This window comes from Penicillium lagena, assembly GCF_028827675.1.
Source record: "Penicillium lagena strain IBT 129212 chromosome Unknown utg000008l_segment0_segment0, whole genome shotgun sequence".
NCBI lineage: Eukaryota > Fungi > Ascomycota > Eurotiomycetes > Eurotiales > Aspergillaceae > Penicillium > Penicillium lagena.
Window position 1 is genome coordinate 1,089,878 of NW_026623229.1, and position 27,327 is coordinate 1,117,204.

Here is a 27,327-nt window from a genome sequence, read left to right on the forward strand (position 1 = left end):
TACCTATACCGCTTCCCTCTCTCTCAAGGTCGCACAATTCAGCTCGTCTCGCGTGCCCGATCTGTTATATCCATTATCCCCAGTGGACCGCATCCGTCACGCTTAAAATTCTGTCCTTCCGACCTTCAGATCAAATGATCGCGTCTCCTAGATGACCTTCCCTCCCCCTCACCATTCCGCCCAGTCATCGATTGCTTCTGGCACCGACAAATCTTCTTCGTCTAGACCCGAGATTGGTGCCTGGGGTCGGTCCTCCTCACAGTCCAGTGTTCGTCGTGGGTTGACTCCGCTCGCGACCAACCTTTCCTCCTCTGCCGCCCCCTCCGCGTCTGCCCGGGGCTTGGACGCAGGCCCTGGGGTTCCAACATCTTCCCCCCTCACCTCGTCCTTTTCCGCTGTTCTGAGCTCCACCAGGGGTCTTTCCAGTGGCCGCAACGCGCCCTCTCCATTCACGCCGCTCCAGCCTGGCTCGTCACAACCGAGCCAATCGATCTCGTCGCCCAAGTCGCGAGCCCATACCCCATCTGGAGGGCCTCATTTGGCGTCTGTCGGTTCCATCACGGGTGGTGGAGGCTCCGGGGGAGGAGGTGGGCCGGGATCTTCCAGAAGTGTGGCCTTCTCACCGCTATCGTCCGGAACAACCGTGAACTCTCCAACCGGCTTTGATAAGCCGGGCTCTGCAGCCGCTCATTCGAGTCAATCATCCCTCACCAAGATCTCCATTGCGCAGGTCTTCCTCCTGCTCGATTCTATCACCGAAAAAGAGGGCAAAGAGAAGTGGGAAACCAAAGCTGCTCAAATCCACAAGGTAAGATAAATGCTTTTTCTACGTGTTCGCAGCACTAATAAAATCTAGCTTGTCACATCCAACGGCATGGAAGTTTTCTCCAAGTACTTTCGCCGTCTTCTGACAGGCAATGCGCCTCAAATTTTCCCCGGAGTGAACAAGTCCGTCGAAAATGCCGCCAATTACCCCCTTCTCGTCCAGGAAATGCAGAAAGTTTCCTCGGATATCGAACAGGCTCAGAAAATCGCGGAGACGGTGGATACGTCTGAAGGAGACATCTTCCGTGATTTTGACCTGTCGACCTTTCTGGACCATTTCCGTCTCGATCCCCTTGTGAAGGTTGCTCTCGCTCTGGCCTTTAAGATGACCAACAAGTCCGATCTCCGCGCAAAGGGTATGTTGTAATTCTGTCTCATTTCACGTAGTGAATCAAACTGATCTTCTTGCTTGCAGCCGATGCGATCCTCTCAAATTCTGTTACCCCCTTCCTGCAGAGCCTGGCGAACCCATCCGATACCACCAAGGACTTTTCGACTGCCTTTCTGGGAATGACAATTGAGCGATTCATCCTATACCCCCCACGCAATTTCACCGACGATGTCAAAGCGAAACTGGTGTATGCCGCGAACCTGCGATACCAGAAACTCGGTCTGGACATGCCATTCGAAGTATCCTCTGCTCTTCAGATGTTTAATTTCGTCAACCCCCGATACGTTCTTGTTCGGCAACTTCACTCCAAGGGACCTCGAGCAACCGCAAACACTGAAACCGTCACTGAGATCATCAATGCGGCGGGATCAGAGAGCTGGGGCGAGGAGCATATCGCCAGCGCTATTCTCTTTATGGTTCTATCGCAGTACTGGCAACAGTTCTCCCTGGAGACGTTCCTTGGTGCCTTCGCTGAGAAGCAAATTAATTGGCCTCTCGTGTTCCGACACTTTGACCGGGAAGGCTTGCGGGTAGACCCGAAGCAGTTCTCCAAGCTGTACAGTGTGCTCTCGCCCATTGAGAATATTGATATCCAGAAGCTTTGGGGTGGTGACTGGGAGCACCGTGACACCCAGTTGTCATTCTTGACAGCGTTTGTTGCCTCTCGCACCGATGCCTCCCAAATTCCCAATTTACGCGCAACCTTCCCTGCCGACTTCTTCGAGGAAGCACCAGAAATTGTGAAGCTGCAAGGCGAACGCGCCGCGAAATCACCGCTCCGCTCGATGGATGCCATGAAGGCCATTTTCGACCTGGCTCTCTTTTCTCAGGCCGCGTGGGCTGCCGCTGAAAGTCAGCTCCTCATCAAGGCTGTGGTCCAATTCGATCTCCCAGTCTTCCTTTGCTCGGCGCTCGCTATCCCCCAGCCGTGGTCCAGTGTCCAACAAAGCTTTGTGCTGCGAACCTTTATTGTGTTTATTCTGAAGCAGGAAGAAGGATATCAGCTTGCACTCTATGGGGCTTGGCGTCAAGATCGGCAGTGGGTTGCTGAGCAGCTCTTCACTGCCTTCACACAGGACCCCACGTCTACTGCGGCGATTTATGATCATGCTGTCGCCTTCGGCTGGCTTGACTATCTCCTTGGATTCACCAACGGCCTTGCCCTGGACCTTGCCTGCTATGCTCATCGCAAGGGTCCGTTTGACCTTGAGCAGTGGGTTCGGAACGCCTCTCAGAAGGGCCCCGTGGACATGGGCAAACTCCTGTCGAAATTCTTGAGGATCAAGGCAGAGGATGAACTCCACGTCCAGCGGAAGGAGCAGTCCGCCGCTCAAATGGTCAGCCTGGCGGTAAAAACCGTCTACACGCTTCTGTCCGTTCTGGAGGAGTACGTCGGCGACCGTGAGAACCTCACTCCCGTTCAACGGATTTGTATTCAGACGTACCCTCGTTTGATCAACTATGGCGAAGGGTTCGACGACATCATTGACGCCAATGGCGAAAATGGTAACACTCTCCCCGAGGCCATTGACAGGCAGATGCAAGATCTTTTCGGGAAAATGTATCACGAGGAATTGTCTTTGAGAGAAATGCTGGAGTTGATGCGCCAATACAAGTCTTCGCGGGACTCCACTGAGCAAGAGCTATTTGCTTGCATGGTGCATGGCCTCATTGATGAATACCACTGCTACCACGAGTACCCTCTGGAGGCTCTGACTAAGACCGCGGTTATGTTTGGCGGTATTATCAACTTCCGCCTTGTTGACGGCATCACGCTGAAGGTCGGCCTTGGCATGATTCTTGAAGCTGTCAGGGAGCACGAACTCCACGATCCGATGTACAAGTTCGGCGTGGAGGCAATCGAACAGTTGATCAGCCGTCTTCCTGAGTGGGCTGGCTTCTGTCATCTACTTCTCCAGATCCCATCATTGCAAGGCACACCCATTTTCCAGAAGGCGGAGGAGGTTCTACACGAACAAGGAAACCAGGTCGGTGATGCCGAGGCTGCACGTTTTGAAGATCTTGCGGCGTCGACCTTGACCAATGGCAATCAGGATGATTCCTCTGCTGCTGATGGTTCATCCCGGAAGTTCCGATCTGTTCAAGTTGATCCCCCTCTGCGATCTGAGCTCTATCAGGAGCCAGATGAGGATGTTCAAGACAAGATTCTGTTTGTGCTGAACAACGTTTCGGAACAAAATTTGGATGAGAAGTTGGAGGATCTGCAAGACGTGCTGCGCGACCAGCATCACCAATGGTTCGCTGCATATCTCGTAGAGGAGCGTGCCAAGTTGCAGCCCAATTTCCAACAGCTGTATTTGGACTTGCTCGACCGCATTAATGACAAGATTCTGTGGGCCGAAGTCTTGCGAGAGACCTATGTCAGCGTCAACAAGCTGTTGAATTCCGAAGCCACTTTGACCTCATCCACCGATCGTGGCCACCTCAAAAATCTCGGTGCTTGGCTTGGCTCGTTGACCATCGCCAAGGACAAGCCTGTCAAACACAAGAACGTTTACTTCAAGGGTCTTCTCCTGGAGGGGTACGATACTCAACGCCTCATGGTCACGATTCCATTTACCTGCAAGGTCCTTGTTCAAGCCACAAAGTCAACGGTGTTCAACCCTCCCAACCCGTGGTTGATGGACATCCTGGCTCTGTTGCTGGAGTTGTATCACTATGCCGAGTTGAAACTCAACCTCAAGTTTGAGATCGAGGTTTTGTGCAAGGATCTTAATCTTGATCATAAGACTATTGAGCCGTCCATCGTTATTCGAGACCGTGCAGCCCATGGCGAAGAGGCCCTGTCCACCACCAACATTCCCGAGGGTCTCGAGGCCTTCGAGGACATGGCTCTCACCTCGATCAACCAGAGTATGCGGAACGAGAGACTCTCGCCCGCTGCAATCATGTCGACCTTGCCCAGCCTCGACAAGATCCTTGTTCTGCCCTCGTCAGCTAGCAGCATGGTGGATCCGAGCGTTCTTAGGCAGATTGTTCACACTGCCGTGGAACGTGCCATCGCGGAAATCATCACTCCTGTCGTCGAACGCTCCGTCACTATTGCTTCCATCTCAACCGTTCAGCTGGTCTCCAAAGACTATGCTATGGAGCCTGATGAGGAGAAGGTCCGACATGCTGCGGGTATTATGGTCAGGCAACTCGCCGGAAGCCTGGCCCTTGTTACTTGCAAGGAGCCCCTCAAGGTTAGCATGACGAACTACATTCGGATGATTCAGCAAGAGTACTCTGATCAGCCTATGCCCGAAGGCCTGATCCTGATGTGCGTGAATGATAACCTGGATGCTGCCTGTGGCATTGTCGAGAAAGCGGCAGAAGAAAAGTCTCTCCCCGAGATCGAAAAGGTGATCGAGCCCCAATTGGAGGCCCGCCGCCGCCACCACGCTGCCCGGCCCAATGAACCATTCATTGATCCTTCGATGAACCGCTGGGGTCTGTTTATTCCGGAACCCTATCGGCAAGCTCCCGGTGGGCTCAACAAAGAGCAGCTGGCAATATATGAAGAGTTTGCGCGCCAGTCACGCGGCCCAGGATCGGCCTCCACGGAAACCGGTCGCCAGCTTCCCGACGTCCTCCAAGAATCATATCCCGCCATTCCCAACCTCTCAACGCCCGCGGATCAGCCCGCTGTGCCCCACAGGACCCCAGCGCAGCAAGATGCCAGACTGCAACAGGTGGGCATGGTTGGTGCTCAGCCGCAATTGAATGGTTTCCTCGATGCTCAGAGCCCTCGGGAGCGGGTCGAAACAATCGTCTCCGACCTCCAACAGTCTGCTCGCAATGCCCCTGAGGAGCATATCAAGGATCTTGGTAGAGATAGCGCCATTCTCCAAGAATACAACCAGGCATTGCGCACCATCCTTGCGTCGCCGAATGGCGAGGAGCTGGCACGCCTGACCTCTTTGAAGATTTGCACGACTTTGTACTCCCAGTCCTCGACACCCCTTGAGATTGAGGTGCTTGTGCATCTTCTGGCCAAACTCTGCGACATGTCTACACTCATCGCACGGTACACATGGGCGCTCCTCTCGGAGGTTGATGATGAGCACATGTTCAATGTACCTGTTACCGTCGCTCTTATCGATGCGGGTCTTCTGGACATTCGTCGAGTGGACATGATCTTGACTCGACTCATCATACAGAAGAATGTGAGTGCACTGGAGCTGCTGGAAAATCTGCTCAACCGAGTTCTCTTCAACGACGAGCCTTCCGCCTTGAGATCTGATTTCTCCGGCAGTCTGGAGGCCATGAGCCAGTGGCTCGCAGAGGATTCGAACATCGCACCGGCTCTTGAGATCAACCGCAAGCTTCGCGAGTCGGGCATTCCTGAAGTGGTCAACCCGCTCCTCAGTGACCAGGCCAGGGCAAAGCGCGATCAGATGGAATACATTTTCAGCGAGTGGATCGGTATTTACAAGGCCCCTGGCGCTACCGATCGCACCTATCACTCCTTCCTCCAGGACATGCACCAGCGTCAGGTCATGAATACCCAAGAAGACTCTGCTCTGTTCTTCCGCCTTAGCATCGACATCTCTATCGCGATGTTTGAACACGAATCGCAAAATCCGAGCGGCAGTCTGGACGAAGCATTCCTCTACATTGATGCGCTTGCCAAGCTCGTGGTCCTTCTGGTCAAGTTCCAGGGCGAGAGTGAAGGCGCTGTTAAGTCCAGCAAGCCCGCCTATTTCAACTCCGTCCTCTCACTGCTTGTTTTGGTCCTCAACCACCACCAAGTCATGCGTGGCGAAGGGTTCAACCAGCGCGTGTTCTTCCGACTGTTCTCCAGCATTTTATGCGAGTACTCCATGAATGGGCTTCAGCATACCGATCAGCACCAAGGCATGATCTTTGCCCTTGCCGACAAGTTCCTGTCTCTCCAGCCCCGTTACATTCCTGGCTTCGTCTATGGATGGCTCTCTCTGGTGTCCCACCGAGTTTTCATGTCTGATATGCTCAACATGCCGGAACGTGCGGGATGGGCGGCGTACTGCGAGATCATGCAAGCCCTGCTCTCCTACATCGGCGAGCAGCTGAAGGCCGCCAACATTTCCTACGTTGCCAAAGACCTGTACAAGGGCGTGCTTCGCATCCTGCTGATTCTGCATCATGATTTCCCGGAGTTTGTGGCCGAGAACCACTTTCACTTCTGCAATGTGATCCCAGCTCACTGCGCTCAGCTACGAAATCTAGTTCTCAGTGCCTACCCGTCCTCATTCCACAAGCTTCCCGATCCTTTTCGCGAAGGCTTGAAGGCGGAGCGCATTGAGGAGATGCGGGACATCCCTAAGATTGCAGGTGACATTGATGCTCCTCTTCAGCAGGCGAACATCAAGGATGTTGTGGATACTGTGCTCCAAAATGACGACGTCTCAGATGCTGCGGTCCAGCAGATCTGCGACACAGTCACGACGACGGAAAAGCAGGAGACTGGCCTCTTCTATGTCCCGATCAACGTCGACACCGTGCTTGTGAACGCGCTTGTCCTGTACATTGGCCAGCAAGCGGCGACTGAACATGCTTCGAAGAGCAACACCCGCAGCGCATTCGAGACCTCGACGCACGCGACTCTTCTGAACAAGATCGCGCAAATCATGACTCCTGAGGCTCGTTACTTTCTCCTGAGCGCGATGGCCAACCAGCTCCGGTATCCTAATAGCCACACCTACTTCTTCAGCTTTACGATCCTGCGTCTCTTTGGTGTGGACTATTCTGAGCAGGATGAGTCGGATATCCGCCAGCAGATCATCCGGGTGCTTCTGGAACGCCTCATCGTCCACCGACCTCACCCATGGGGATTGATCATCACGCTCCAGGAGCTCCTCCAGAACCGGAGCTATTCTTTCTTCCGCCTGCCCTTCATCCAGGCGGCACCCGAGGTGAGTTTCCTTGTTTCTTGCATGTCAACTTTTTGCTAACTTGTTCTGCAGATCGGTCGGCTTTTTGATGCCCTCCTTCAGCATATCCAACAGCAAAGCCCCCGTCCGCTGTCCTGAGCTCTCCTCATCCGCCGCTGTTTCCCAATCTCTTCTCCGCCCCTTTTCTTTCGTCTGACATCCTAAATTTTTTTTCATGCCTCACGATACGGGGATTTGCAGTGAGGATGGCCTTGCATATTTTATCCCACATCTCTTACCCGCGGACCAGTTCCGTATGCCTTGTTCCATGATGTTTTTTTGTCTGATGCTACTACCTTCCTGTAATGATAAAGTGTAAAAGCTGGCGTCACATTGGTTTGCTTTGAAGTTATCTTATTGCATCGAGAGGGGATTTAATTGCCACTATTATTATCATGATTTGTGCCTATTAACATGCTTGTAATCTCGGCCCTTGCCTCTTCCTCATCCAAGGTCAATAAAAAACATGCCCGGGGTGGGAGGAGTGGTCACGTGATCTGCCCATTCATGGCGCTGACATCAGCATGTACCTGGTTGCCCGAGAGACGGTGCCATAAACACCGCTCTGCTGTCACATCCGCCTCGAATTCCTGCGACCTTCAGGTTGGTCTTCTGGTCCACTTGTGTTTACCATTTCCCCCTACGACATACTGTTGGCTCCTGTTCAACAAAGATGCCAGGAACGGTGGCTGATGGACCGAGTGTGTCCATGTCTTGTATGTATTGACTGAAAGAGCGTTGGGAAAAGCTCACTAACGGTCTGGTTTCTAGTTGCGAACAACTTCTGGGGCAAGGATGATGCCGGCCTTCACCCCATGCTTGAGCGCATGCATGGATCTAAAATCACGAATGATGAACTAAAGGCGTTCTACAATGGTTTGTGTCTATGTCTCCGATGTAGTGCCTCTGCGGTTGCTAATGTCAACAAATAGTCCGCGCTGCCATCGAAGATGAATACGCCAGAAAACTCCAAGCACTGTGTCGCAAGTCACTTGGATCGGCTGAAACAGGATCGCTGCGTGCTTCACTTGATGTGGTTCGCGGAGAAACCGAAGCTATTGCGAAAGCCCATGCGGCCATCGCGACCCAGATGAAGGGTGAATTGGAAGAGCCGCTGGCTACCTTTGCCAGCGGACTCAAGGAAAGACGGAAGATCATTCAGGCGAGCATTGAGCGTCTGCACAAGACGAAAATTCAACAGACACAGGCCGTGAACAAGGTGAGTGCCTGATGACCTAACATCAAGTCTGACGTATGCTAACCACAAGTATAGACTCGCGACCGCTACGAGCAGGACTGTCTCCGCATCAAGGGATATCTTGCGCAAGGCCACATGGTGATGGGCCAAGAAGAACGAAAGAATAAAGCAAAGCTTGAGAAGACCCAGATCCAGCTGGCCTCCAACAGCAACGAGTATGAAGCTACGGTCAAGACTCTTGAGGAGACAACTGGGCGTTGGAACAAAGAGTGGAAGCAGGCTTGTGATGTACGTGACACCTCCCACAGTTGTTAAATCCTCATACTAACGGCCTGCAGAAATTCCAAGATTTGGAAGAAGAGCGTTTGGACTTTACAAAGAGCAGTCTCTGGACATATGCGAACATTGCATCGACAGTCTGTGTCAGCGACGATGCTGCTTGCGAACGCATCCGCCTCTCGCTTGAGAACTGCGAGGTGGAGAAGGACATTGTTTACTTTATCAAGGAACGCGGAACTGGCCAAGAGATCCCGGATCCTCCACGATTTATCAACTTCTGCAAAGAAGATGCAAGTGATGCTGGCTCAGAGATGGGAGAGGACGGCTACTCCGTCGCTCAGTTCCAGCGCACTATGAATCCTGCGTTCCGCACATCCTCCCCCCAGCCGTCTGCATACGAGTCCCATAACGACCCTCAGTCCGATCTCGCGGGTCAAATGGGCCACCCTGCTGCGGAGAAAGGGGCTCAGCAACCAGCGCCTCTCGATCTTCGCAGAGGCGGCCAACTTCCTCCAAACTATGACCCTGATCAGCATGGCGAGATCAACACGATTCCACATAATGCATATCCAACGGATGGTATGACCATGTTCTGTCGAGCTGGCCCGCCTTCGGAGCGATCTGCAACCAGCGCATATCGTCCATCCAGCCGCGATTCTCAGAGCGAAATCTCCAACCCGACCTCTATGTCGAGCTTTGACCAAGGCAGTACCCTCAGTTCCAAGTCTTCTCCCGTTAAATCACCTGGCCCCGGGCTGCCAAGTGACGGAGGCGATAAGCAGATTCAGAAGAAGAGAAGCGCGTTTTTCAGCAACAGTCCTTTCCGCCGCAAAAGTCGCCATGAAAAAGAGAGACCTAACATTTCACCCTCGCCAGCCAGACAGAGTCCGATCAAAGGAGCTCCCATGCTTAATGACGGTCGTGTGTCTGGAAGCCCAGAGCCCGTGGATCCTCGCGCAAACTTCCAGCTCAATGTTGGCAACAATGTCTTTGATGTCGCTTCACCTGACAAGAGCTCCCCCAGGAAGGGAGCGCAACCGATCAAGAGCCCTGAGGATGACCTCGACCCCATCGCTCGGGCTTTGGCTGACTTGAAGACCACTGGCAAGCAGTCGACCTCTCGTGTGTCGGCCGATAGATACCATGGTATTCAGACACCAAATCCGTCCGCCCCAAGCTCGGCCTATGGTGGAGGCGCGTCAGGCGCACCTCCTCCGGCATATCATGACCCCTCCGTGAAGCGACTTGATGCTCCTCAGCCGGCTTTTACCTCCAAGCAGATGCAAAAGACGACCCAGCGATACACTGGCCAGACTCAGAATATGCTCCGAGGCGGAAACGGCAACTCTCAGGACATTCCCCGTGCTCGATCGCCAGCTCCAAGGCGCAGCGCCAGTCCCCAGGTCACCCCTCGTGCAGACACTCGAACAAGCCAGTACAGCGGTGGAGGAGGCAGCCCTAGCCCAACTTCATACCAGTCCAACAGCATGAACGGCCGTTATAGTCAATCCCCAACGCCGCGTCGAACCCAAGATCCGCCGTACCCGGCCAACGATTACAATAGGGGATCACCTGGTGGTCTTAACCGTGGTGTATCTCCTCAGCCCCAGTTCAGACAGCAGGCTCGTCCCTCCAGCGCCGGGGGCATGGAGCTGCAGTTGTCTGGCAACCAAGTTGAGATGTACGGTGGTGGCAGCCGCGAAGGATATAACTCAGCTCGACAAAACGGCCGGCCAGTATCTTACTACGGTGATGGCAGCGGTGCGCCGCCTGGCCGATCCAGGAGCCGCACCTTGGCTGTTGCCGAATCAGGAAGGAAATTCAGCCGCGATGGACGCCCGGTTCTGCATTTTGCTCGCGCAATGTACAGCTACTCTGCCGCCATTCCTGAGGAGCTCGGCTTCACCAAGGGCGAAGTGCTGGCTGTACTTCGCCTGCAGGATGACGGATGGTGGGAAGCTGAAGTCACCAGCACCCGTGCTCGCCCCGGTCTGGTGCCGAGCAACTACCTGCAGATCATCTAGATGGTCTACATCGCTAACGAACCGCCATGACCCACTGCAACCTCTTGTCCTGACGGAGTTTTTCGCTTCCCTTGTTCTTACGTAGATACCACACCCTTCTCCGAGCCACTTTGCACATTACGATCCTTTATCTTCTTTTTCTTTCTTTTTCTTCACTTAGTTTTCTTACTTCCGTGCTTCGAGGGCTCAAGAATTGGTCAACTTTTTTGATATTTCTCCGAATTTTCTGAAATTCTTTTTATTTTTTTGGCTTTTAAAGCGTCTTCGATTTTCAGGGCTATGTCCAGTGCTGTGCGTTCCAATTTGTCAAATGCTTTTTGCCATGATATTTGAATTGAGGCTTTTCTTCAGGTCGAATGGGATGGATGTTGAATGAATGGTCTCAGGCCATGTACATTTGCTAGGATACTTGCTATTTGTGTTTACTATTCGGGCGCGCCTGATGTCTGTGTGGCTTCAATGATATTCTTTTCCTATGTCAACTTGCTTTGCTTTTTTCTTATCTCAATAAAAGTACGGGATCAAGATAGCTCCTAGTGCCTTTAATCTCCGTCTGTAGTTAGTGTTGTGAATATACTAGTGTGTGGTTGCTTCTCCACGATTCTTCCCCGCAGTATATCACCCGAATCAAACCTTCCTTACCCGGCACTATGTGCCGATGCCGGGCCATAAATGGTATATAAAACACAAATTCCCCGCATTAATGGGGCTTATCACCCGTCTGTTCGACTAGAGCCAAGTCTTCTAATCGATCATGAAGATTTCAACCATTTTGGCGGGCATCCTGCCCACTGCCCTGGCAGCCGATCCCCTCTTGACGGTGCGCACCTTGACTGGCACCTACACAGGCCTTCAGAACCCCGACTATCCCAATGTCCGGGAGTTTCGTAACATCCCATATGCGCAGCCCCCCGTTGGCAAGCTCCGCTTCCTGCCACCGGAGTCGCTACCTCACTCGGATGAACACCATTACTCCACGCGATTCCCACCTTCATGCCCGCAGTTTGTTTCCAGCTCTCCCAGCTTCTGGAACCTATTTACCCCTTTCCTGCTCGTGGAGAATGGTGATCAAAACCACACCAGCGGCCTGAGTCTGCAGACCGGCGCAGAAGATTGCTTGAGCATAGCCGTCTGGACACCCTACAGAGTCTCCTCGAAAGCCAAGCTGCCTGTTGCTTTCTTTATGACTGGAGGCGGATTTGTTACTGGTGGGATTGACATAGCAGGCCAGCTTCCGCCGTCATGGGTGAGTCGCACCCAGGACCATATCGTGGTGACAATCAATTACCGGCTCAATATATTCGGCTACCCCAACGCAGCCGCATTAGATGTGCCCAATGTGGCTCTGCTGGACCAGCGCAAAGCGTTAGAATGGGTGCACGAAAACATTGCCTCGTTTGGAGGCGATCCCGACAGAATCACGATGTGGGGACAGTCTGCTGGCTCTATCAGTACGGACTGTCATAACTACGCTTTCTGGGATAAGCCAATTGTTCAAGGTACGTTTTCGCAGTCTGGCACGGCGCTGCTCGCTGCCTCCTCGAAGGATTACAGTCATTCCAACTTTACCTTCGTGGCGAAGAACCTGGGATGTGATTTCCCCGATGATCCCATCGCAGAACTGGAGTGTATGCAACAAGTCCCAATGACGATGATTGAGAACTTCGTCGGACAATATGACAAAGAGCCTGGGATCAGCTTTACTCCCATTGCTGATAATGTCTACGTCTTCTCCGATTATGCGGCCCGCGCAGCTGCTGGAAAGATCTCACCTCGGCCGGCGATCTTCTCGGATTGCGCCAATAACGACGCCTCCCTGGCAACCTGGCCATCATCCAATGCCACCGTTGGCCCGTGGCAGCCCGGGATTACCGCAGGCACTCTAGCAGACTGGATCTGTCCGACTGCAAACACAAGCATGTGGCGCGCCGCCAACAACATCACTACGTACCGATATCAGTACGCCGGCACCTGGCCCAACGAGACCCCTTACAAGTGGCTGGGCGCCTACCATGCGGCAGACCTGGTCATGAATTTTGGTACATACTTCTACAGGGTGTCCAATGCGACCACTGGTCCCAGTCCATTAGAAATCGCCACGAGTGAGGCCATGCAGGACCATATTCTGGCTTTCATGAAGGATCCCATCCAGGGACCCCCTGCCAAAGGCTGGTTCCCGTATACGTATGGTGGCGATGTGCTTCGGTTCGGTGGGGATGGGCTTGCAGTGCAGAATGTGAGTGGGTATTCCATTGATGGACCGTGTTTTGGAAATGGGACGTATAATCCGTTTCCGTGAGGGATTTATTGAGATTGAAGGACTTGGGAGGGCGTTATACTATGCCATTACTTCATAGTATAAGTTATGATCTAACAAGTAACATGAGATCCCAAACATTTCTTCATTTGACTATCTTGTCAAACCCAAATGTCCTCTTCCGTCTTGTAAAGAGAACCCAGGGCTTCGTGATAATCCATCGCGATAGAACAGGATTCCTGTATTTTATCGGCAAGACGGTTATCTGCAAACAGATCCCTGTTGAAGAATTTAAGGACAGCATCCCGGCGATGACCGATGTTTTTGCAGAAGGATATAGCTACGAAGAGGAGTTCGGCTACTTTGGCCCTGGTACACCGCAGTTGGTTGCTTGGGCTGCTGAGAACGCGAAAAGAACACTCTCCTCGTTGCAAGAGCACTTGAGGCACATCCATTCCAGCTCGCATGAGTACGAAGGATCAAGCCACGCGGTAGATTTCGCCAAACGCAGACTGGGTCGGAGTGAGGGATTTATTCGGGGCGCATATCAGTACACCATAATACGAGATAGTACGGACAAGAACTATTCGTATAGGAAGCTATGCAGTGGTCCTAGTTGAGGAGAGCAGGGCCTTGTGTAGTAGCAGTACTTCGACATTTCGTACGTAGGCACTGGAGTGCGGACGACAGAGGGTCTCCCGGCAACCACCCCCGGCCGGTTGCCGGGTAGATGCCGCGCTATTAAATGGAAGGGGAAGTCAGCTTCAGAAATAGCTGAGGTTTTTTCAAATGTAGTGGAAATCGGGCAACTTGCAGCACTAAAACAGCCGGCGTAGGGCCGGTGGTTTGGGGGCGACCGGGAGACCCTTTGTGCAAAAGGGATACCTAGTCTGCCATAGTAATTACTACGCGATACGATGTACACATCGCTATTTTCCCCGGCAATATTATGGTATTTTGCCGGTACAGAAACGCCGTTGATCATTTTACCGTTATCACTCACCGCCCGTACCTCGTATTAGGAGTAGGTACATTCCGTACGTGGCTGGATGTGGCTTCCCCCCGCAATTTTAAAAAGTGGATCTGCGCTGGGCCGAAATGCACGCAATTTGTGGAGAGAAACTCTCAGGGTCCGTTTGTTCGTCGGTAGGGGGGCGAAAGGCAAGACGCGCAGACTATTGCAAGAATAATCACCATAGAGATCGAGATAGCCCTAGTACGGTGTAGAGACTGAGCAATTGTTCCTAGAGCGGACTATTACTAGGGTTACACTGCCATCCGCATCGGACGGGTGGATGACATCAGGTCCGATGCGGATGCGCTTAGAGTTTACGGGGCCACGCGAGACATGGACGCCCAGCGTTTTAACCGAGGCGAGGCAGATTGCTTGCAGTTAGTTAAATACCCTCGTACGGGGCCCCCCTAAAGCCATGTAACCCCCCAAGTTCCCTCTTAGTTGTGCACATATTCCTTCTCCTGTTCTGTCCTGTTCTGTCCCTCCAGATGTCGTCGGACTCCGAGAAAAAGAAGCGAGAGGAGGCCCTAGGCGCCACAACTTCCGATATCGAAAGCTCCTACTCGCGCGATGCAGTCTTCGGCGAGATCACAGCCGAGGGTCCCAACTATCGCAATGTCGGATGGCTGGGCACAGCCGTGCTGATGATGAAGACCCAGATCGGTCTCGGCGTCCTCTCCATCCCCGTCGCCTTCGATTCGCTGGGGATCATCCCCGGCATAATCTGTCTCATCGCCATTGCGGCCATCACCACCTGGTCCGACTACATCATTGGTGTTTTCAAGCTGCGGCATCGCGAGGTGTATGGCATTGACGACGTGGGCCAGATGCTCTTTGGGAAATTTGGGAAAATTGTTTTCGGGGGTGCTTTTATTCTCTGTGAGTTTATGTCACTTTATCGTAGTTTAATCGCTCTCTGACCCTCTCTCCTTCATAGGGTGGACCTTCGTTGCGGGTTCGGGGATGCTCGGCATCAGTATCGGTCTAAATGCCGTATCGACTCATGCCACTTGCACCGCCGTGTTTGTCGCTGTGGCTGCGGTCGTCACCTGTACTCTGTCGAGTATTCAGACTCTGGGCCGCATCTCCTGGCTAGCGTGGGTCGGGTTAACATGCATTCTTACATCCAGTAAGCAATTGTCCCTTCTATCCATTGAATCAAATTTAATAATCGTGTCTAGTCCTCATCGTGACCATCGCGGTCGGCGTTCAAGACCGCCCATCAGCCGCACCGCCAACGGGTGTCTGGGTTTCCGACTACAAGATTATAGGTAGCACAACATTCGTGGAAGCCACAACAGCCCTCTCCACCATCGTGTTCGCGTACGCCGGCACTCCGGCCTTCTTCTCCATCGCGTCGGAGATGCGCGATCCCCGCCATTATGGTCGATCGCTCATGGTGTGCCAGTCTGTCGTGACCGTTTTCTACATTGTAGTTGGAATCGTGGTCTACTATTACTGCGGGTCTTATGTGTCGTCTCCTGCTCTGGGCTCCGCCGGTCCGACGATGAAGAAAGTCAGCTATGGCTTTGCGCTGCCGGGCTTGCTGGCTAGTACATTGATTTTCATCCATGTGAGTGTCTCTCTCCGTTCCGAAAAATGGTCTAGTGTACGTTCTGACAGTCTTTTGTTTAGCTGCCGGCCAAGTATATATTTGTCCGCGCCCTCCAAGGTTCCAGGCACCTGACTGCCAACACCTTCATCCACTGGGGATCCTGGCTCGGCTGCACAATCGGAATCTCCCTCTTCGCTTATATTATTGCCAGCGCCATCCCCGTGTTTGGTGATCTCGTCTCGCTCGTTGGCGCCTTGCTCGGTACGCCGATGTGCTTCCATCCCATGGCCGGCATGTGGTTGTACGATAACTGGACCCAAGGCAAGGTTATTAGAACGACCCGGTGGACTTTGATGGTCGGCTGGTGTATCTTCGTTATCTTGGCTGGCACTTTCTTGATGATTGGGGGGACGTATGGATCGATTGTCAGCATCATCGACGACTATAAGAAGTCCGGGGGTTCGGCTGCTTGGTCGTGTGCTGATAATTCTGTTGCTTGATAGATTTTCCCATCTGGGTGTGTCAAGACGGTTTTATAGCTTCTCCGTATATATAGAATCAGAATATAAATGAAGTTTTTTTTCACTAGAACGCTAGGTGACGGTAAACCGGGCACCAAAAATATATAGAGAACCACGAATACGCCGGTTGGAACTGCCGGGACCTTAAAGCTCTGACCCTAACAAACAGCCATCTGACCATTTAGCCAAAAAGTTGTTGCCGAGCATTATTGGTCCATTGATAGAGGGATTCAAACTGCCGCACGTTGTCGACCATGTCATGTCGGAAATTCGCAGAGTGTGTAGATATTGCGTAATTGGATCTGCACCATTAGTCCCTTTTTGCAGGAACCAGTTCTTCCCATTCTGTTTTCCTTTTTGGGCCGCATTGTATATCTCCCGGGGCATAATGAATGTGCCAGTCCTTCCTTGCCCATATAAACAGTTCACAAATATTGCCTTGCCTGGGACATTCATTGCGTTAACGTGCCATGTCCCTCCCTCCTTCTACTCAAGCCGTAAGCCTTCACATATCACTCTAAGAGTCGCGTAAGGTATATCGCTCAGCATAACACCGAGATTACCCATTCCAAGCTAAATTTCATTGGCGATATGATACAGAACCAACCACTTACTGCGGTTCAAATGGCCGATGAAGCTGAATACAGTAAGCGTTCGAACAAAAGTATTCGGAGAAGCTTCCCGCAATTTGGAAGCATCCACGCCTCCCTGGATTGAATAAGCCGGAGAAAGATCATAACGCGATCGATGTTAGGAGCGCTATACGATCAAAGTAGGTCGTGTGAAAAAACGAGAGCGCCAGAGGACATTTAGGGACGTAGGCCTCATGATACACATTTACAGCACTTGAATCCGATTTTTGGTGGGATAGAAGAAAAATGCTCATCTAGCTCTACCACTACCACCAGGGTTGCAATTTATATGTGCACGATACAAGATTGATGGACAAGCTGACTTATCCAGGATTGTAGAGAATCTTCGGGGTTTTATCCTGACAGTATATCCCGGAACGGTGATGGAGCTAGTGCTTACCCTGTTGGCGCCTTGGTTGGTGCCTGGGAGTCATTCCGCGACCTTTACCTAGGTAGGTTAGTCATGATAACCCGACAACTTCTTGACTCTCTTCCCAATAATATTGCTACGTTGCGCTCTTCAATTCATTATTGACATAATGTCGCGAACCACTGAAGATACCCCGCTGCTGCTGGACCCCACAGCCGATGAATTAGGATCCCCGAATGATGAACGATACGCTCCCATTGTGGAAAGACATCAACAACGATGTACCAAAACCATCTTCATTTTGACGTGGAGCTCGGCACTACTCGCGGTCTTCATCCTTGTTCTGAACCTGACCATCATATTCATATTTCTTGCCCGATTCGGGAATATCATGCCCTGGGCACCAGAGGGTGCTCTAGTTGCCCTCTTGTGGACGGTATGTTTTGATGTCACGCACATATATACTCCTCACCAGGAAAATAGGCCGCTGACCACAGCGACAACAGCTCCTGGCCGCCGGATTGATCTCGTTCCTTAATCTGGCTCGTCTATATCTCTGGAACCGACCTATCTGGCTCTGGTTGAACCTGATCCTGGACCTCGCCATCGCCGTATTCTCAATCGGTAATGGTCTATCGAATTTGGGCCTCGACGGCTCCGGATGGAACGCAGATGTACCCCTATGGTTCATCCGTATAGCCCAGGTCGTATCCTGGTTGGCTGTGGTGTTCGGGTCAGTCATTCCGAAAATATCCTCTCTACTCGTCTTCTTAATACATGTTAACACCCACTGGACATCTAGACTGATCCACTTGGCTCTGTTCCTCGTGCGATGCTTCCTGTCCTTCAGCTACCGGCCCTGGCGTGAATATCGCAATTGGACGTTGCCCCGTGGGCGCTTTAGCATTGAGTTCAAGGTGCAATTCATTCGACAGACGGATAACGCCGTAGCGTCGCCCGACACTACTGACTCTAGCACCGGAATCCAGGCAGAAGTGGCGGCGCAGAGGGTTTGAGGGGGTCCATTCCCAGTGTGCACCAGATACAGCAACCGATTCAAGCCCATCCATGTTAACTCATCAACAGATCAACTATATAGAGGCAATACAACGTTCCATTTCCAACAGAATTTTTGGTTGTCGTAGATAACCATTGCTTCAAATCCATTTCCCGATGTGCAGATGAGGTAAGACTTTACACGAAGTCTTCGACCCATTTATAGGTTATGTCAAAGCCTAACAACGAGGGCGAAGAAGAGAATTCCGTGACGGGTTTTACCCAGCAAGGGCTAAATAAGAGTTGGCCATCGATTGTCATCTCGAAAAACGTAATAGATAGAACAGAAAGCCGAGAGGTTTATTTAATTCTGCGGTAAGTTCAATAAAATCGAGTTTTGTCACTACAACTCGAAGCGGATGAATGCAAACACATCCCGTAGTCTAGCGGAAAAGATAAGCTAAGGAGTATATCAACATAGCATGTATGTACACAACACAACGCAACGCATCGAACGACCGTAATATACGAAGAGCAAGCAGGTACAGACAGGGGTAGGGTATATGAAACACAGGCACGCATTCTCACAATTAGAAAAGCAGACCAGAAACAAAGCCAAGCGGATCTTTTATTCATCATCGACAAAGGAGTTGGCCAGGCGACCGAAGAGTGGGACTTCAAAGTGCTCGAGGGTGTCGACTGAGGAGAGAAACTGGGTCAGATCCATGTATCCCAAAAAATAGATAAGAGAATAAACCCACCACCCCGATATGCTTTCATGCTCAGAAAGCTGATGAGGAGAATGTCGATGATAAAGAGAGTCCAGGACAAGAAGCTGGACCAGGCAAGGATGAGATGGAGTATAAAGATGACGGTGAACAGCATGCTAGACTGCCACGCGTGGAATCTGGACGATAATCTCAATCAGCACCATTACTACCTGCCTAGATATCTTCTCTCCAACTTCTCAACCTCCTCCTCTAACACATGTACATACCGCACATAATCACTCTTATGCTCCGTTAGCAGCAAGAACACGCCTCCGGCCGGAGGCAGCAGCAGATACGCCAGCATGGCCTCAACATCCATGCGAATGGGCAGGCTAGTCTCAAACGCTCCCAAGCTGACATGACCACCTTCGACATCGCGTCCGAGCCCCATGTGTCCGTTTCCGCCGGCGAAGTGACTGGGAGGCGGCAGGTCTGCCGACGCGCGCGGCGAGCGGCCGTTGGGCGACTTGGTGCGGTCGCCGCGGGGAGGGGACAGAGCCCGCTCGATCTCGGGGGACTCGTCCTGGTAGGGAGCGAAGTTCATTGCTTGTGTCGATCTGTGGGTGTGTGGGGGAGAAAGTTGTCGCGCAAGGCAGTCGAAGTAACTGACTGACTCCTTATCGCGCGCTAGGTTTATCGGGCATGTTGACCCCTGGATGCCTGAGGCATGATATCGTTTCTTCTCATTTGCATCTCGAACTATCTTCATGGGAATATGACAACAAAAAAAAATGATATACACGAAGCAAAACAATAGTCATAACAATCAGTGAATCATGAAGTCTTCCCCCGACCGCGGGAAACGCCACTCCCGCGCGCAATCCCGCTGGCTGGCCGCCGTGTCGCTGTCGTAGACCCGCGCGTAGCGGTTGTGCGCGACGTGCTCGTACTGGTACTGGGCGTGCGTCCCAGCCCCGTGCTCCGGACGCGACCACGCGTGGTTCCTCGGGTCTTGCCCGTCGCGATGCGTCGTCGTTCTTCTTCCTCCGCCTTGCGAGCAGCCGCCTCTCGCTGCTGCTGGAGGGCCTGTTCGCGCCGTTCCGCAGCTTGTTGTCGTTGCATTGCTTCGTTTTCAATATCGGCGACGTCTTGTGTGGCGCCTTGCCAGTTGGGGTTGAGGAGGAGGCGCTGGTTGTGTTCTGTCTGCGAGAGGATTCGCGTCCAGGTATTCAGGAGCGTCGATGCAGATGTGACTGTTTTCGAGACCGTCTGTAGGCAATGTTAATGACTGTCCGAATCAAATGAATCGCATTGGCACCCTGCTCACCTCCATGTTTCCCTTGGCGCGATCCAAGCTGCTCAAGAGTCCTTCGAGCACCTCGTTGATATGCCGCACGCTCTGCAGCTCGTTCCGTAGCGCTGCCTCTCGTGCCTCTTCGCGGTCAAACATGGTGTCGCCGGCATCGTGCGAGGGTTGGGTAGGTGGTATCTTCTCATCGGAGGATCGTGGATTGGGTGCATTGTGGGCTCCCCGTTTGGAGGGCGAGTTCCAGAGCTCCTCGGTGTCTTCGTCCGACAACTGGAGACGTTCCATCTCCTCGGCCGCACTGCGCGAAGCCATGTTGAGATGTTGAATTGCAGTCGGGCAGAAAGACAAATCGGGAAGGGCATCAACACATCTTTTGGTGGGGAACCAACCAACCAGCCACCCAAGGGCGGTGAGCGTGGCTGGGTAAACACATTCCACCTCGTCGTCTCCCTGTCTTCCCATCATTACATTGCTATTCCCTCCCATCTTGACTGCATCGTGGTTATTTCGGGTTGTCAGTCTTATTTATTGACGTGTCTCGTGTGTTGGACCGCGTCTCGATATTTCCCGGTTGATTTCCGCTGTTGCGACGCTGCACGCAGTCTGACCCCCAGCCAATCCTTGATCGAAACTGTTCTCACAGCACATCCGATTAGCTGTGCAATCGGCATTGTTCTCTCGAGGACTTTCATTCACTCTGCAATCATGGCGACCACTCCGCCGCCTCCATCGCCCTCTGCCTTGCGCATGCCTGCGGCACCTCGACATGGCCCTGCCTACGATGGATATGAGCCCTATCCCACGCGCGCTTCAGCCAGGCTGGCCAACCAACGGGTGACCCGAATTGAGAAGACTCCGCCTCCCAGTTCTCCCAGTGTGCGAAGCAGAGCCAGTGGTTCTCCCAAAAAGCAGCGCAAGGTAGAGGTGGAAGGGCTGTCGCCTCCTAGATCGACTCCAGGTAGTCCTCGGAAGAAGGCTAGATTGGGAGGTCACGCTGGCACACACCCCACTACTGCTCATTCACTGCCAGATTCCAACTACCGCCATCATTCTCTTTCACACACTTCTGTGCTCTCTCACCCTACATCTCGTTCCACCATGGCTGGTGATATGCTGCCCACTCCCATCAAAACTCCTTCCAAGAAAGCTGTGGATGATCACTCGGCTGCTCGAGCTCTCTTTGCTCCCCCCATGTCCACCCCCAAGAAATCCAAGAAGCACACCGGCTTCTCCCTCGGGAGTTTCGGGGAGGATCTTGCTCCTGGCCAGCCTGCCATCCAGATCTACACCGACTCTCGGGACCGTATCCCCACGATGGATCCCACCGAGGACAACCCTTTCTACGCCCATCCTGCCATGCCCACGGCTTCGGAGAAGCCGCCCACCCGCACCTCTAAGAGACGTGCTGCAAAGCGCGACCCCGAAGTTGAAGGTTCGCTCAAACGGGATGATGGAATCTACTGTGTGTTGTAAGTACTTTATCTCCCCCCCGTCTCCTGATCAATATCTTCTAATGCCGTTCCTACAGCCGCGGAAAGAAGATTTTCAACCAGTTCAGCGAGGAGGCTGACAATGATGATGAGGACCTGGGTCTGCTGGCAGCTCGTCCTGATCTGATGGACACCGACACCAGCGACCTCCTGACCAGTGTCCAGCCTCTCACTCGTTCATCTATCAAGCCCCGGGTGCTCTTCCCTACGGCCAGCAAAGACGATGAGCCTCACCACGAGGACGAGGCAACGGACGTGGAGGAGCACGCCAAGGACGACCTGTCCACCCCTTCTCCCAAGTCCCCCATAACCACCCCTGCCTCTCCCGGTGCCACCATGCGCCTGCGCTCTGGTGCTCGCTTCGACAAGACCCAGGTGGATGCCACGCCGACCGTGGTGTCTGACCTCAAGAAGACCGAGAAGAAGCCAAGCAGTCCCTTTGCCCGCTGGCAACGCAAGAAGCAGAGCCCTGATGATGGAATCAGCACCACGCCTAAGAAACGTGAGGCTGAGCCAGTCTCCGGCGCCAGTGGCCCTGCTCCCAAGCGGACCCGGGGTGTTCGGTCGGCTTAAGCGCGTTCCAAGTGGCTTGCCTTCTTGTTTAGCGTCACTCATCCCTTCAGCGCTGGATCACTTTTTCTTCTTCTCTTTCTTTTCTTCAGGGACATTATGCATCGTGCGACATTCAATTTGCTCTTCAGCCATCCGTGCAGCCTCCATTTTGTGCTGCATGTCCACATTCTTATCCTTTGGCCTGTTGTAATTTCGCTTGTTCATGACAAGCCCACATCTTCTTGGCCTTTTTCTGGGTTCCTACTTGTGCGTGCTGGTTTCTTTCTTTCTTTCTTGTCTTTCCACCGGAGTGAAGGGCTGTCTGGCTTAGGACGGGATGGGACAAAATTGTTTTGTTTGGGATTAGGATTGAACTTCATGGATACCTTGTGGTGACTTGCCTCCAATTTGTTTTTTTAGTATGCAGGACCACAAACGGAGTTTTTGTTGCTTTTGATTCCCTGTCTTGTGTATCGAGGGTTCTTGCGTTGAGCTGTCACGTCTTTCACATACTTCGGTCTTCTTTTGAGGTTTCTACTGGCTTGGTCAAGATGGATCCTTCGATCGCCCTGGTTTTGTTTTTATTTTAATGGGAAATGGTGACGCAGTCAATCCTTTGGATCATCTCTTGTGCTTCGTAGGTTGTAGTTCCGTAACTCGGCTCGAATTCATCGGCCTTTGCCATTCATATACTAACAGTGTTGTCTAATTTGGGATAATTGCCTGAGACTGGACTTGGATTTGCAGATACATTCGGACCCTGTTAACTGCTAATCGCCACGCCAGATACTCTCAGATCCCGCCCACTACTCACGTTTGGTACAAGTTGCGTGGACAGCACCCTGCTTACGCCACCAGCTCCATGTAACCAAGTACATTATGCATGTCATTGACTCGTGATGATAGCGCTTTCCGTGCTGTTGAATAAAGAAACAGACCCGGATTCGACACTTCCCAGAAGAACCAACGCCAAGAAAACAAACAGAAGCGCCTCAAATAATATCCAAGTCATCATCACTATCCGAGAATGGAATGCTAGCCTGGCCAGCCTCAGACGGCCCACCCAGACTATCCCGTCCCGCCTCCCTGATCCCCTTCTCAGTAATAAACCGCGTCTTCTTAACGCCACTGCCATGGGGTTTATCACGAGCACGCTTCATCGGACTCAAGCGGACATTCTGCGCCTTCCCAAAACTGGACAGGTTCAAGACACTGGCGTTGGACGAGGGCTGTTTCGGAGTAGATGGAGCTCCTCCGGACGTCTTGTCTGGAGCATCGTGGGATGTCTCGGTGTTGGCGGTGCGCGCGCGAAGATACTCGGCGCCCACGCCGCCGACGCGGTTGGAGAACAGTTTCTGGGTGATATCGCGCTCGCGCTGCTGCGTCGCCAGGCGTTTGCGGAGCCGCTCTTCTTTGCTGTCCGTTCCGCGGCCCATCATGCCGGCCGCGATGAAGGGATCGTCGCTGACGCTGTCCAGCAAGTTCGCTGCGGTCTGTCCAGCAGCAACGGGGTTGAAAGAGGAACGGCCAGCGCCTCGATTTTTGGGTGCCGGTGCCAGGTAGTATGTAGATTGTGTTCCCCAGTGGTACTGGGGGCCTTCTTGCTTGAGGCCTTGCTTGGATGCGTCACCACCTCGGCCGTCTCCCTTCTTGCGGCCTCCTTCACTACCGAAATATCCGGTTCGTGAGCCGGATCGGCCGCCAGGACCGTACGTACCAGACCCGCTATTGACACCCGAGCGATGGCCCTGGGTGCGCCGCACCTGAACGTCGACGTGAAAATCACAAAACTCTGTCTTTCGTCCGTCCACCCAAGTCTGGCATGTCTTGCCGTCTTTTCGCACGGCTTTGCAGAATCCAATGTCTCGAGCGTATCCTATCTCCAGGACCTTGTCGTCTGATGAAGATAAGGCGAGACTGAACCGGTTGGTATCCAGCTTGTGTTTTGGTGGAGGCATGATCGTGGGGTTTAATATTGCGATCAAGGTTCCTTCCGAGATCTTGTAGTAACGAGGAAAGGCCGTGTCGAACAGGAAGAGGTCAATCGTCCACTTCAAATCAGTCAGAGTGATCACCATGTATCGATTTGTGTTGTTGCGGCCATCGTCATAAGGATCTGCTTCTTTCGCAGTCGCGTTCCCCGAACGTTTTATATCCTTGGGATTGGATTTAGACGCCACAATCCCGAAAACGACAAAGTCTCCATCCACTTCTTCTGGAAGCTCGAAAGCGGGCGCTTTCACTGTTTTGAGGAGGTCGGGGATGCGGAGGATGGTTTTGCTAGCCAGGTTCCGGCTCAAGAAAGAATGGGGTAGAATGCGGTTTGAAAGATACAAGGATGAGTAGGACTCGAATTTGGAAGGATCAGACGACTCGGCCTCTTCCTCGTGTGTAGATGACACTGTTTCTGATTCCGCAGTATGGTTTTGTTTGTGTAGTTGAGATCGTCCTTGGCTGTCATCGTTATTGTTCTCCGTTCGCCGCACGTTTGGCGTCGTCTGGCTGCGCTTGATGCCCAATGGACGAGACTGACCGAGAGACCGCAGGATATCTTCACGACTGAAACTTTCCACTTGTCGGTCCCTGGCTGCTAACGATGGTGCTGGATGCTTTGTTTCGGCAGCTGCAGACTTGAAAGCTTCTATCTCGCCTTTGTCCAGCTGGAAGCCCGAGCTGCGGTTAGCCTGCAACTTGGCTGCTCGTTCCATGCGAGACTTTTCGGCTGCTCGCCCCTCAGCCATCCTCTCACTAAAACTTTTGATCTTGCTGAGTCCAGCCGGAGAAGAAAGATCACTGGGTCGGCGTCCAACTTGATCATGTCTAGGAGCCCGCTTCAGCGATACATCGCTGGCTTTCCAACCCTTATCAATGCCCAACAGAAATCTTCGCGGTGACGCCGGATTGGCAGCCGGAACTTCTCGTTTCGTAGGTGACACAGGAACCTGAACCCCATCTGCATCCGCTTTTCTTTTCTCCCCTCTCGGACTGCTTTGTACTTCCTGTAATCGCGATGAAGAGGAACTGATAGCAGAAGAGGGGCGAGCATTGCTCTGGTTTGAACCAGATCTGCTGCGGCTCTTTTGGAGCTGCTTCAGCTTGAGTCGAGCCTTGATCTCTTCGAGTTTGAGAGCCAGCGTCTCCTCGTCTTCCTCGTCATCTTCGTCCACATCTTCATCCTCTTCCAAGATCTGTGCGGCTTTCGACCGGATGTTTGGGGTGGTGCTTGAGCGTTTCAAGAGGGACATGTCCCCACGACGGCGCTGCATATCCTCGTACTTGCGTCGTCCGCCTGGAGAACTCAGCATCGCCGCACGGGGCGATTTGGGGGCCATTCGGTCTCGCCCACTAGCCCCTCGGTCAGTAGACGAAACACCAATAGCTGGGAAGCACATTACTGGTGGTGGGGTTCAAGGTCCTGAGGATAAGGACGGTAAAGGATCAATCACCTTGCGGCCTGCCATTACCGTGTCACCGGTACATCCAGGCAGTAATTGAGGTGGTATGGAGTATGTACAAGCAGGAACGAAACTCAGCCCTGAAGATGCATGTATCATCACATGACTCGTCGCGTGACTGACGCGACGCGGTTTCCATCTTCGCAATATTCTCCCTTCAAACGCACGTTAACTGCATGCATGGCTCGCAAACTGAGCCACCAGCCTTGATCGCCTCGTTTTAACCATTCTACGACCACAGCCCACCAAGATAATAATGCCGCGAACACGATCCGCTCCAGCGGCCAAGTCCGAGCCAAAACAGACAGAGCAAACACCCAAGCCCTTGACGCCAGAGACACCCTGCAAGACTTTCATTCTCCCCTCTTCATTCAGTGACAATGCCCGACTACTATCCCTGCCGAATCCGCAGTCGGGAGATCTAGCGCGTTATTTATTCTGTCCGGACCGCGGCGTCTACGAGTTTACCGTTGTCGCACCACCTTCACAGCCGGGACGAAGTATCCTGTTCACGCCATGCTCACAGATTCCCTCTCAAGATGAGGATGCGGCCGTCACCCCGAAAGCTACAGTTGCCAAGAAGGCCGAATTGCTGGTTGCAACACCAATTGATATCATATTTCTCATGATCCCATTGCTCTCACCTTCTTCAAAGTCTGGCCCTTCGCTGTTTCAGCCACTGGACGATATAATTGACTCGCAAGACGATCTGCCACCGCATCTGCGCCATGTTCTTTACGATGAAACGTTTCAACCAGCCCTCCTCTCGCGCGTCGAGGCTATCTGTGACACTGTGGAAGCGGGGGATGAGAAACTGTTCCGCTTCAGCGAGACAAAGCTGGTCCGGGAGTTGATCGGTAAAGCGGAGCGCATGGTCGCTCATGGCCTGCCGGCAAGCTTGGAAGAGCGGTTTGTTCGACAAGCCCTCGCTACTCCGCTAATGGCCGTCAAACGGGAAGACATTGTGACGAGCCAGACCTCATCGAACGAGAGCGAGTCAGGCATGAAACCAGAGGAACGGCCGGACTCGCCGTCGACAATGGCTACTACGGCGACGCCGTCTGTGTCGACACCTGCGGACGAGTCGACCCCAGCTCCTCAACCACCCGGTGCTGAAGATTTTATGCCTTCAGACCCTGTGGTTCGCTTACTCCGAATCTCCACGGCGCTGACCTTCATCAAGGAGTCATACCTCCTGCCGTCCCTGTGCACCCGGCTGGACGAGATCCTCGCCTCTCCCGAGAGCCCGCTAGATTTGAAACCTCTGACGGAGCGTCTCAAACAAATTGCGGATCTCCGCGCCGAGGCTATGGCGTCACGGAATATGTCTGATTTCAGCCGCAAGCGCGGGTTGGATGAGGACGATGAAGAAGCGGAGACAAGAGCCGAGAAGAAGCGCAGGAAGGATGAGGAGGAAAAGAAGAAAAAGGCAGCTGAGTCCCGAGGTGTTCGGGACTTGAAAAAGGTCAATACGACTGGGATGAAGAAGATGAGTGATTTCTTCGGCAAGGCTGCTGCCAAGAAGAAGACTTGAATGCTGCTATAATAGCAAACAAGATCCCATTTAACATCTCGAACCCCCAACGGCATACACGCCTGCCGCAGCGATGCTCCTATCCCGCCCGATCTCACCAAAACAACCATCCAGTATGGGCTTATGTACAGCATGACGGAGCAGCACCGTTTCTACGCGATCTAGACGGACAGCGACCATTTGAGTCTCCCTAAACCTCAAATTTCTCGCCCAACCGTTATACGGTATATCTATCGAGTGTTGTGCTTGGTGGGTATGTTTCTTTTTGGAACATGGAATGATTTTTTTGGAACTCCTAT

General features: G+C 52.8%; 10 protein-coding genes across 10 annotated transcripts; 7 read left to right on the forward strand and 3 right to left on the reverse strand.

The window, feature by feature from the left end:
• Nucleotides 1-151: 151 nt before the first annotated feature.
• Nucleotides 152-7,230, forward strand: N7510_011003 (CCR4-NOT core subunit CDC39; the record flags this gene model as incomplete). Its single annotated transcript, XM_056982928.1, has 4 exons — nucleotides 152-808; nucleotides 857-1,181; nucleotides 1,241-7,113; nucleotides 7,165-7,230. The coding sequence occupies 4 exons, from the start codon at nucleotides 152-154 to the stop codon at nucleotides 7,228-7,230; spliced, it is 6,921 nt and encodes a 2,306-aa protein (XP_056828422.1).
• Nucleotides 7,231-7,804: 574 nt separating this feature from the next.
• N7510_011004 (formin-binding protein HOF1) lies at nucleotides 7,805-10,632 on the forward strand (the record flags this gene model as incomplete). Its single annotated transcript, XM_056982929.1, has 5 exons — nucleotides 7,805-7,847; nucleotides 7,903-8,007; nucleotides 8,064-8,350; nucleotides 8,405-8,617; nucleotides 8,668-10,632. 5 exons carry the CDS (start codon nucleotides 7,805-7,807, stop codon nucleotides 10,630-10,632), a joined length of 2,613 nt encoding a protein of 870 aa, XP_056828423.1.
• Nucleotides 10,633-11,386: 754 nt separating this feature from the next.
• On the forward strand, nucleotides 11,387-12,931 carry N7510_011005 (carboxylesterase; the record flags this gene model as incomplete). Its single annotated transcript, XM_056982930.1, has 1 exon — nucleotides 11,387-12,931. One exon carries the CDS (start codon nucleotides 11,387-11,389, stop codon nucleotides 12,929-12,931), a length of 1,545 nt encoding a protein of 514 aa, XP_056828424.1.
• Nucleotides 12,932-13,050: 119 nt separating this feature from the next.
• On the reverse strand, nucleotides 13,051-13,874 carry N7510_011006 (uncharacterized protein; the record flags this gene model as incomplete). The annotated part of the gene is made up of 2 exons (XM_056982931.1): nucleotides 13,051-13,258; nucleotides 13,555-13,874. 2 exons carry the CDS (start codon nucleotides 13,872-13,874, stop codon nucleotides 13,051-13,053), a joined length of 528 nt encoding a protein of 175 aa, XP_056828425.1.
• Nucleotides 13,875-14,392: 518 nt separating this feature from the next.
• Nucleotides 14,393-15,959, forward strand: N7510_011007 (uncharacterized protein; the record flags this gene model as incomplete). Its single annotated transcript, XM_056982932.1, has 4 exons — nucleotides 14,393-14,783; nucleotides 14,842-15,033; nucleotides 15,086-15,477; nucleotides 15,540-15,959. 4 exons carry the CDS (start codon nucleotides 14,393-14,395, stop codon nucleotides 15,957-15,959), a joined length of 1,395 nt encoding a protein of 464 aa, XP_056828426.1.
• A 1,192-nt stretch (nucleotides 15,960-17,151) lies between these two features.
• On the forward strand, nucleotides 17,152-17,998 carry N7510_011008 (uncharacterized protein; the record flags this gene model as incomplete). Its single annotated transcript, XM_056982933.1, has 2 exons — nucleotides 17,152-17,418; nucleotides 17,489-17,998. 2 exons carry the CDS (start codon nucleotides 17,152-17,154, stop codon nucleotides 17,996-17,998), a joined length of 777 nt encoding a protein of 258 aa, XP_056828427.1.
• A 608-nt stretch (nucleotides 17,999-18,606) lies between these two features.
• Nucleotides 18,607-20,309, reverse strand: N7510_011009 (uncharacterized protein; the record flags this gene model as incomplete). Its single annotated transcript, XM_056982934.1, has 5 exons — nucleotides 18,607-18,677; nucleotides 18,740-18,869; nucleotides 18,981-19,294; nucleotides 19,543-19,957; nucleotides 20,016-20,309. The coding sequence occupies 5 exons, from the start codon at nucleotides 20,307-20,309 to the stop codon at nucleotides 18,607-18,609; spliced, it is 1,224 nt and encodes a 407-aa protein (XP_056828428.1).
• Nucleotides 20,310-20,702: 393 nt separating this feature from the next.
• On the forward strand, nucleotides 20,703-22,060 carry N7510_011010 (uncharacterized protein; the record flags this gene model as incomplete). The annotated part of the gene is made up of 2 exons (XM_056982935.1): nucleotides 20,703-21,466; nucleotides 21,526-22,060. 2 exons carry the CDS (start codon nucleotides 20,703-20,705, stop codon nucleotides 22,058-22,060), a joined length of 1,299 nt encoding a protein of 432 aa, XP_056828429.1.
• Nucleotides 22,061-23,031: 971 nt separating this feature from the next.
• N7510_011011 (Mcm10/DnaG-type zinc finger protein) lies at nucleotides 23,032-25,431 on the reverse strand (the record flags this gene model as incomplete). Its single annotated transcript, XM_056982936.1, has 1 exon — nucleotides 23,032-25,431. One exon carries the CDS (start codon nucleotides 25,429-25,431, stop codon nucleotides 23,032-23,034), a length of 2,400 nt encoding a protein of 799 aa, XP_056828430.1.
• A 319-nt stretch (nucleotides 25,432-25,750) lies between these two features.
• On the forward strand, nucleotides 25,751-27,028 carry N7510_011012 (uncharacterized protein; the record flags this gene model as incomplete). The annotated part of the gene is made up of 1 exon (XM_056982937.1): nucleotides 25,751-27,028. One exon carries the CDS (start codon nucleotides 25,751-25,753, stop codon nucleotides 27,026-27,028), a length of 1,278 nt encoding a protein of 425 aa, XP_056828431.1.
• Nucleotides 27,029-27,327: the final 299 nt, after the last annotated feature.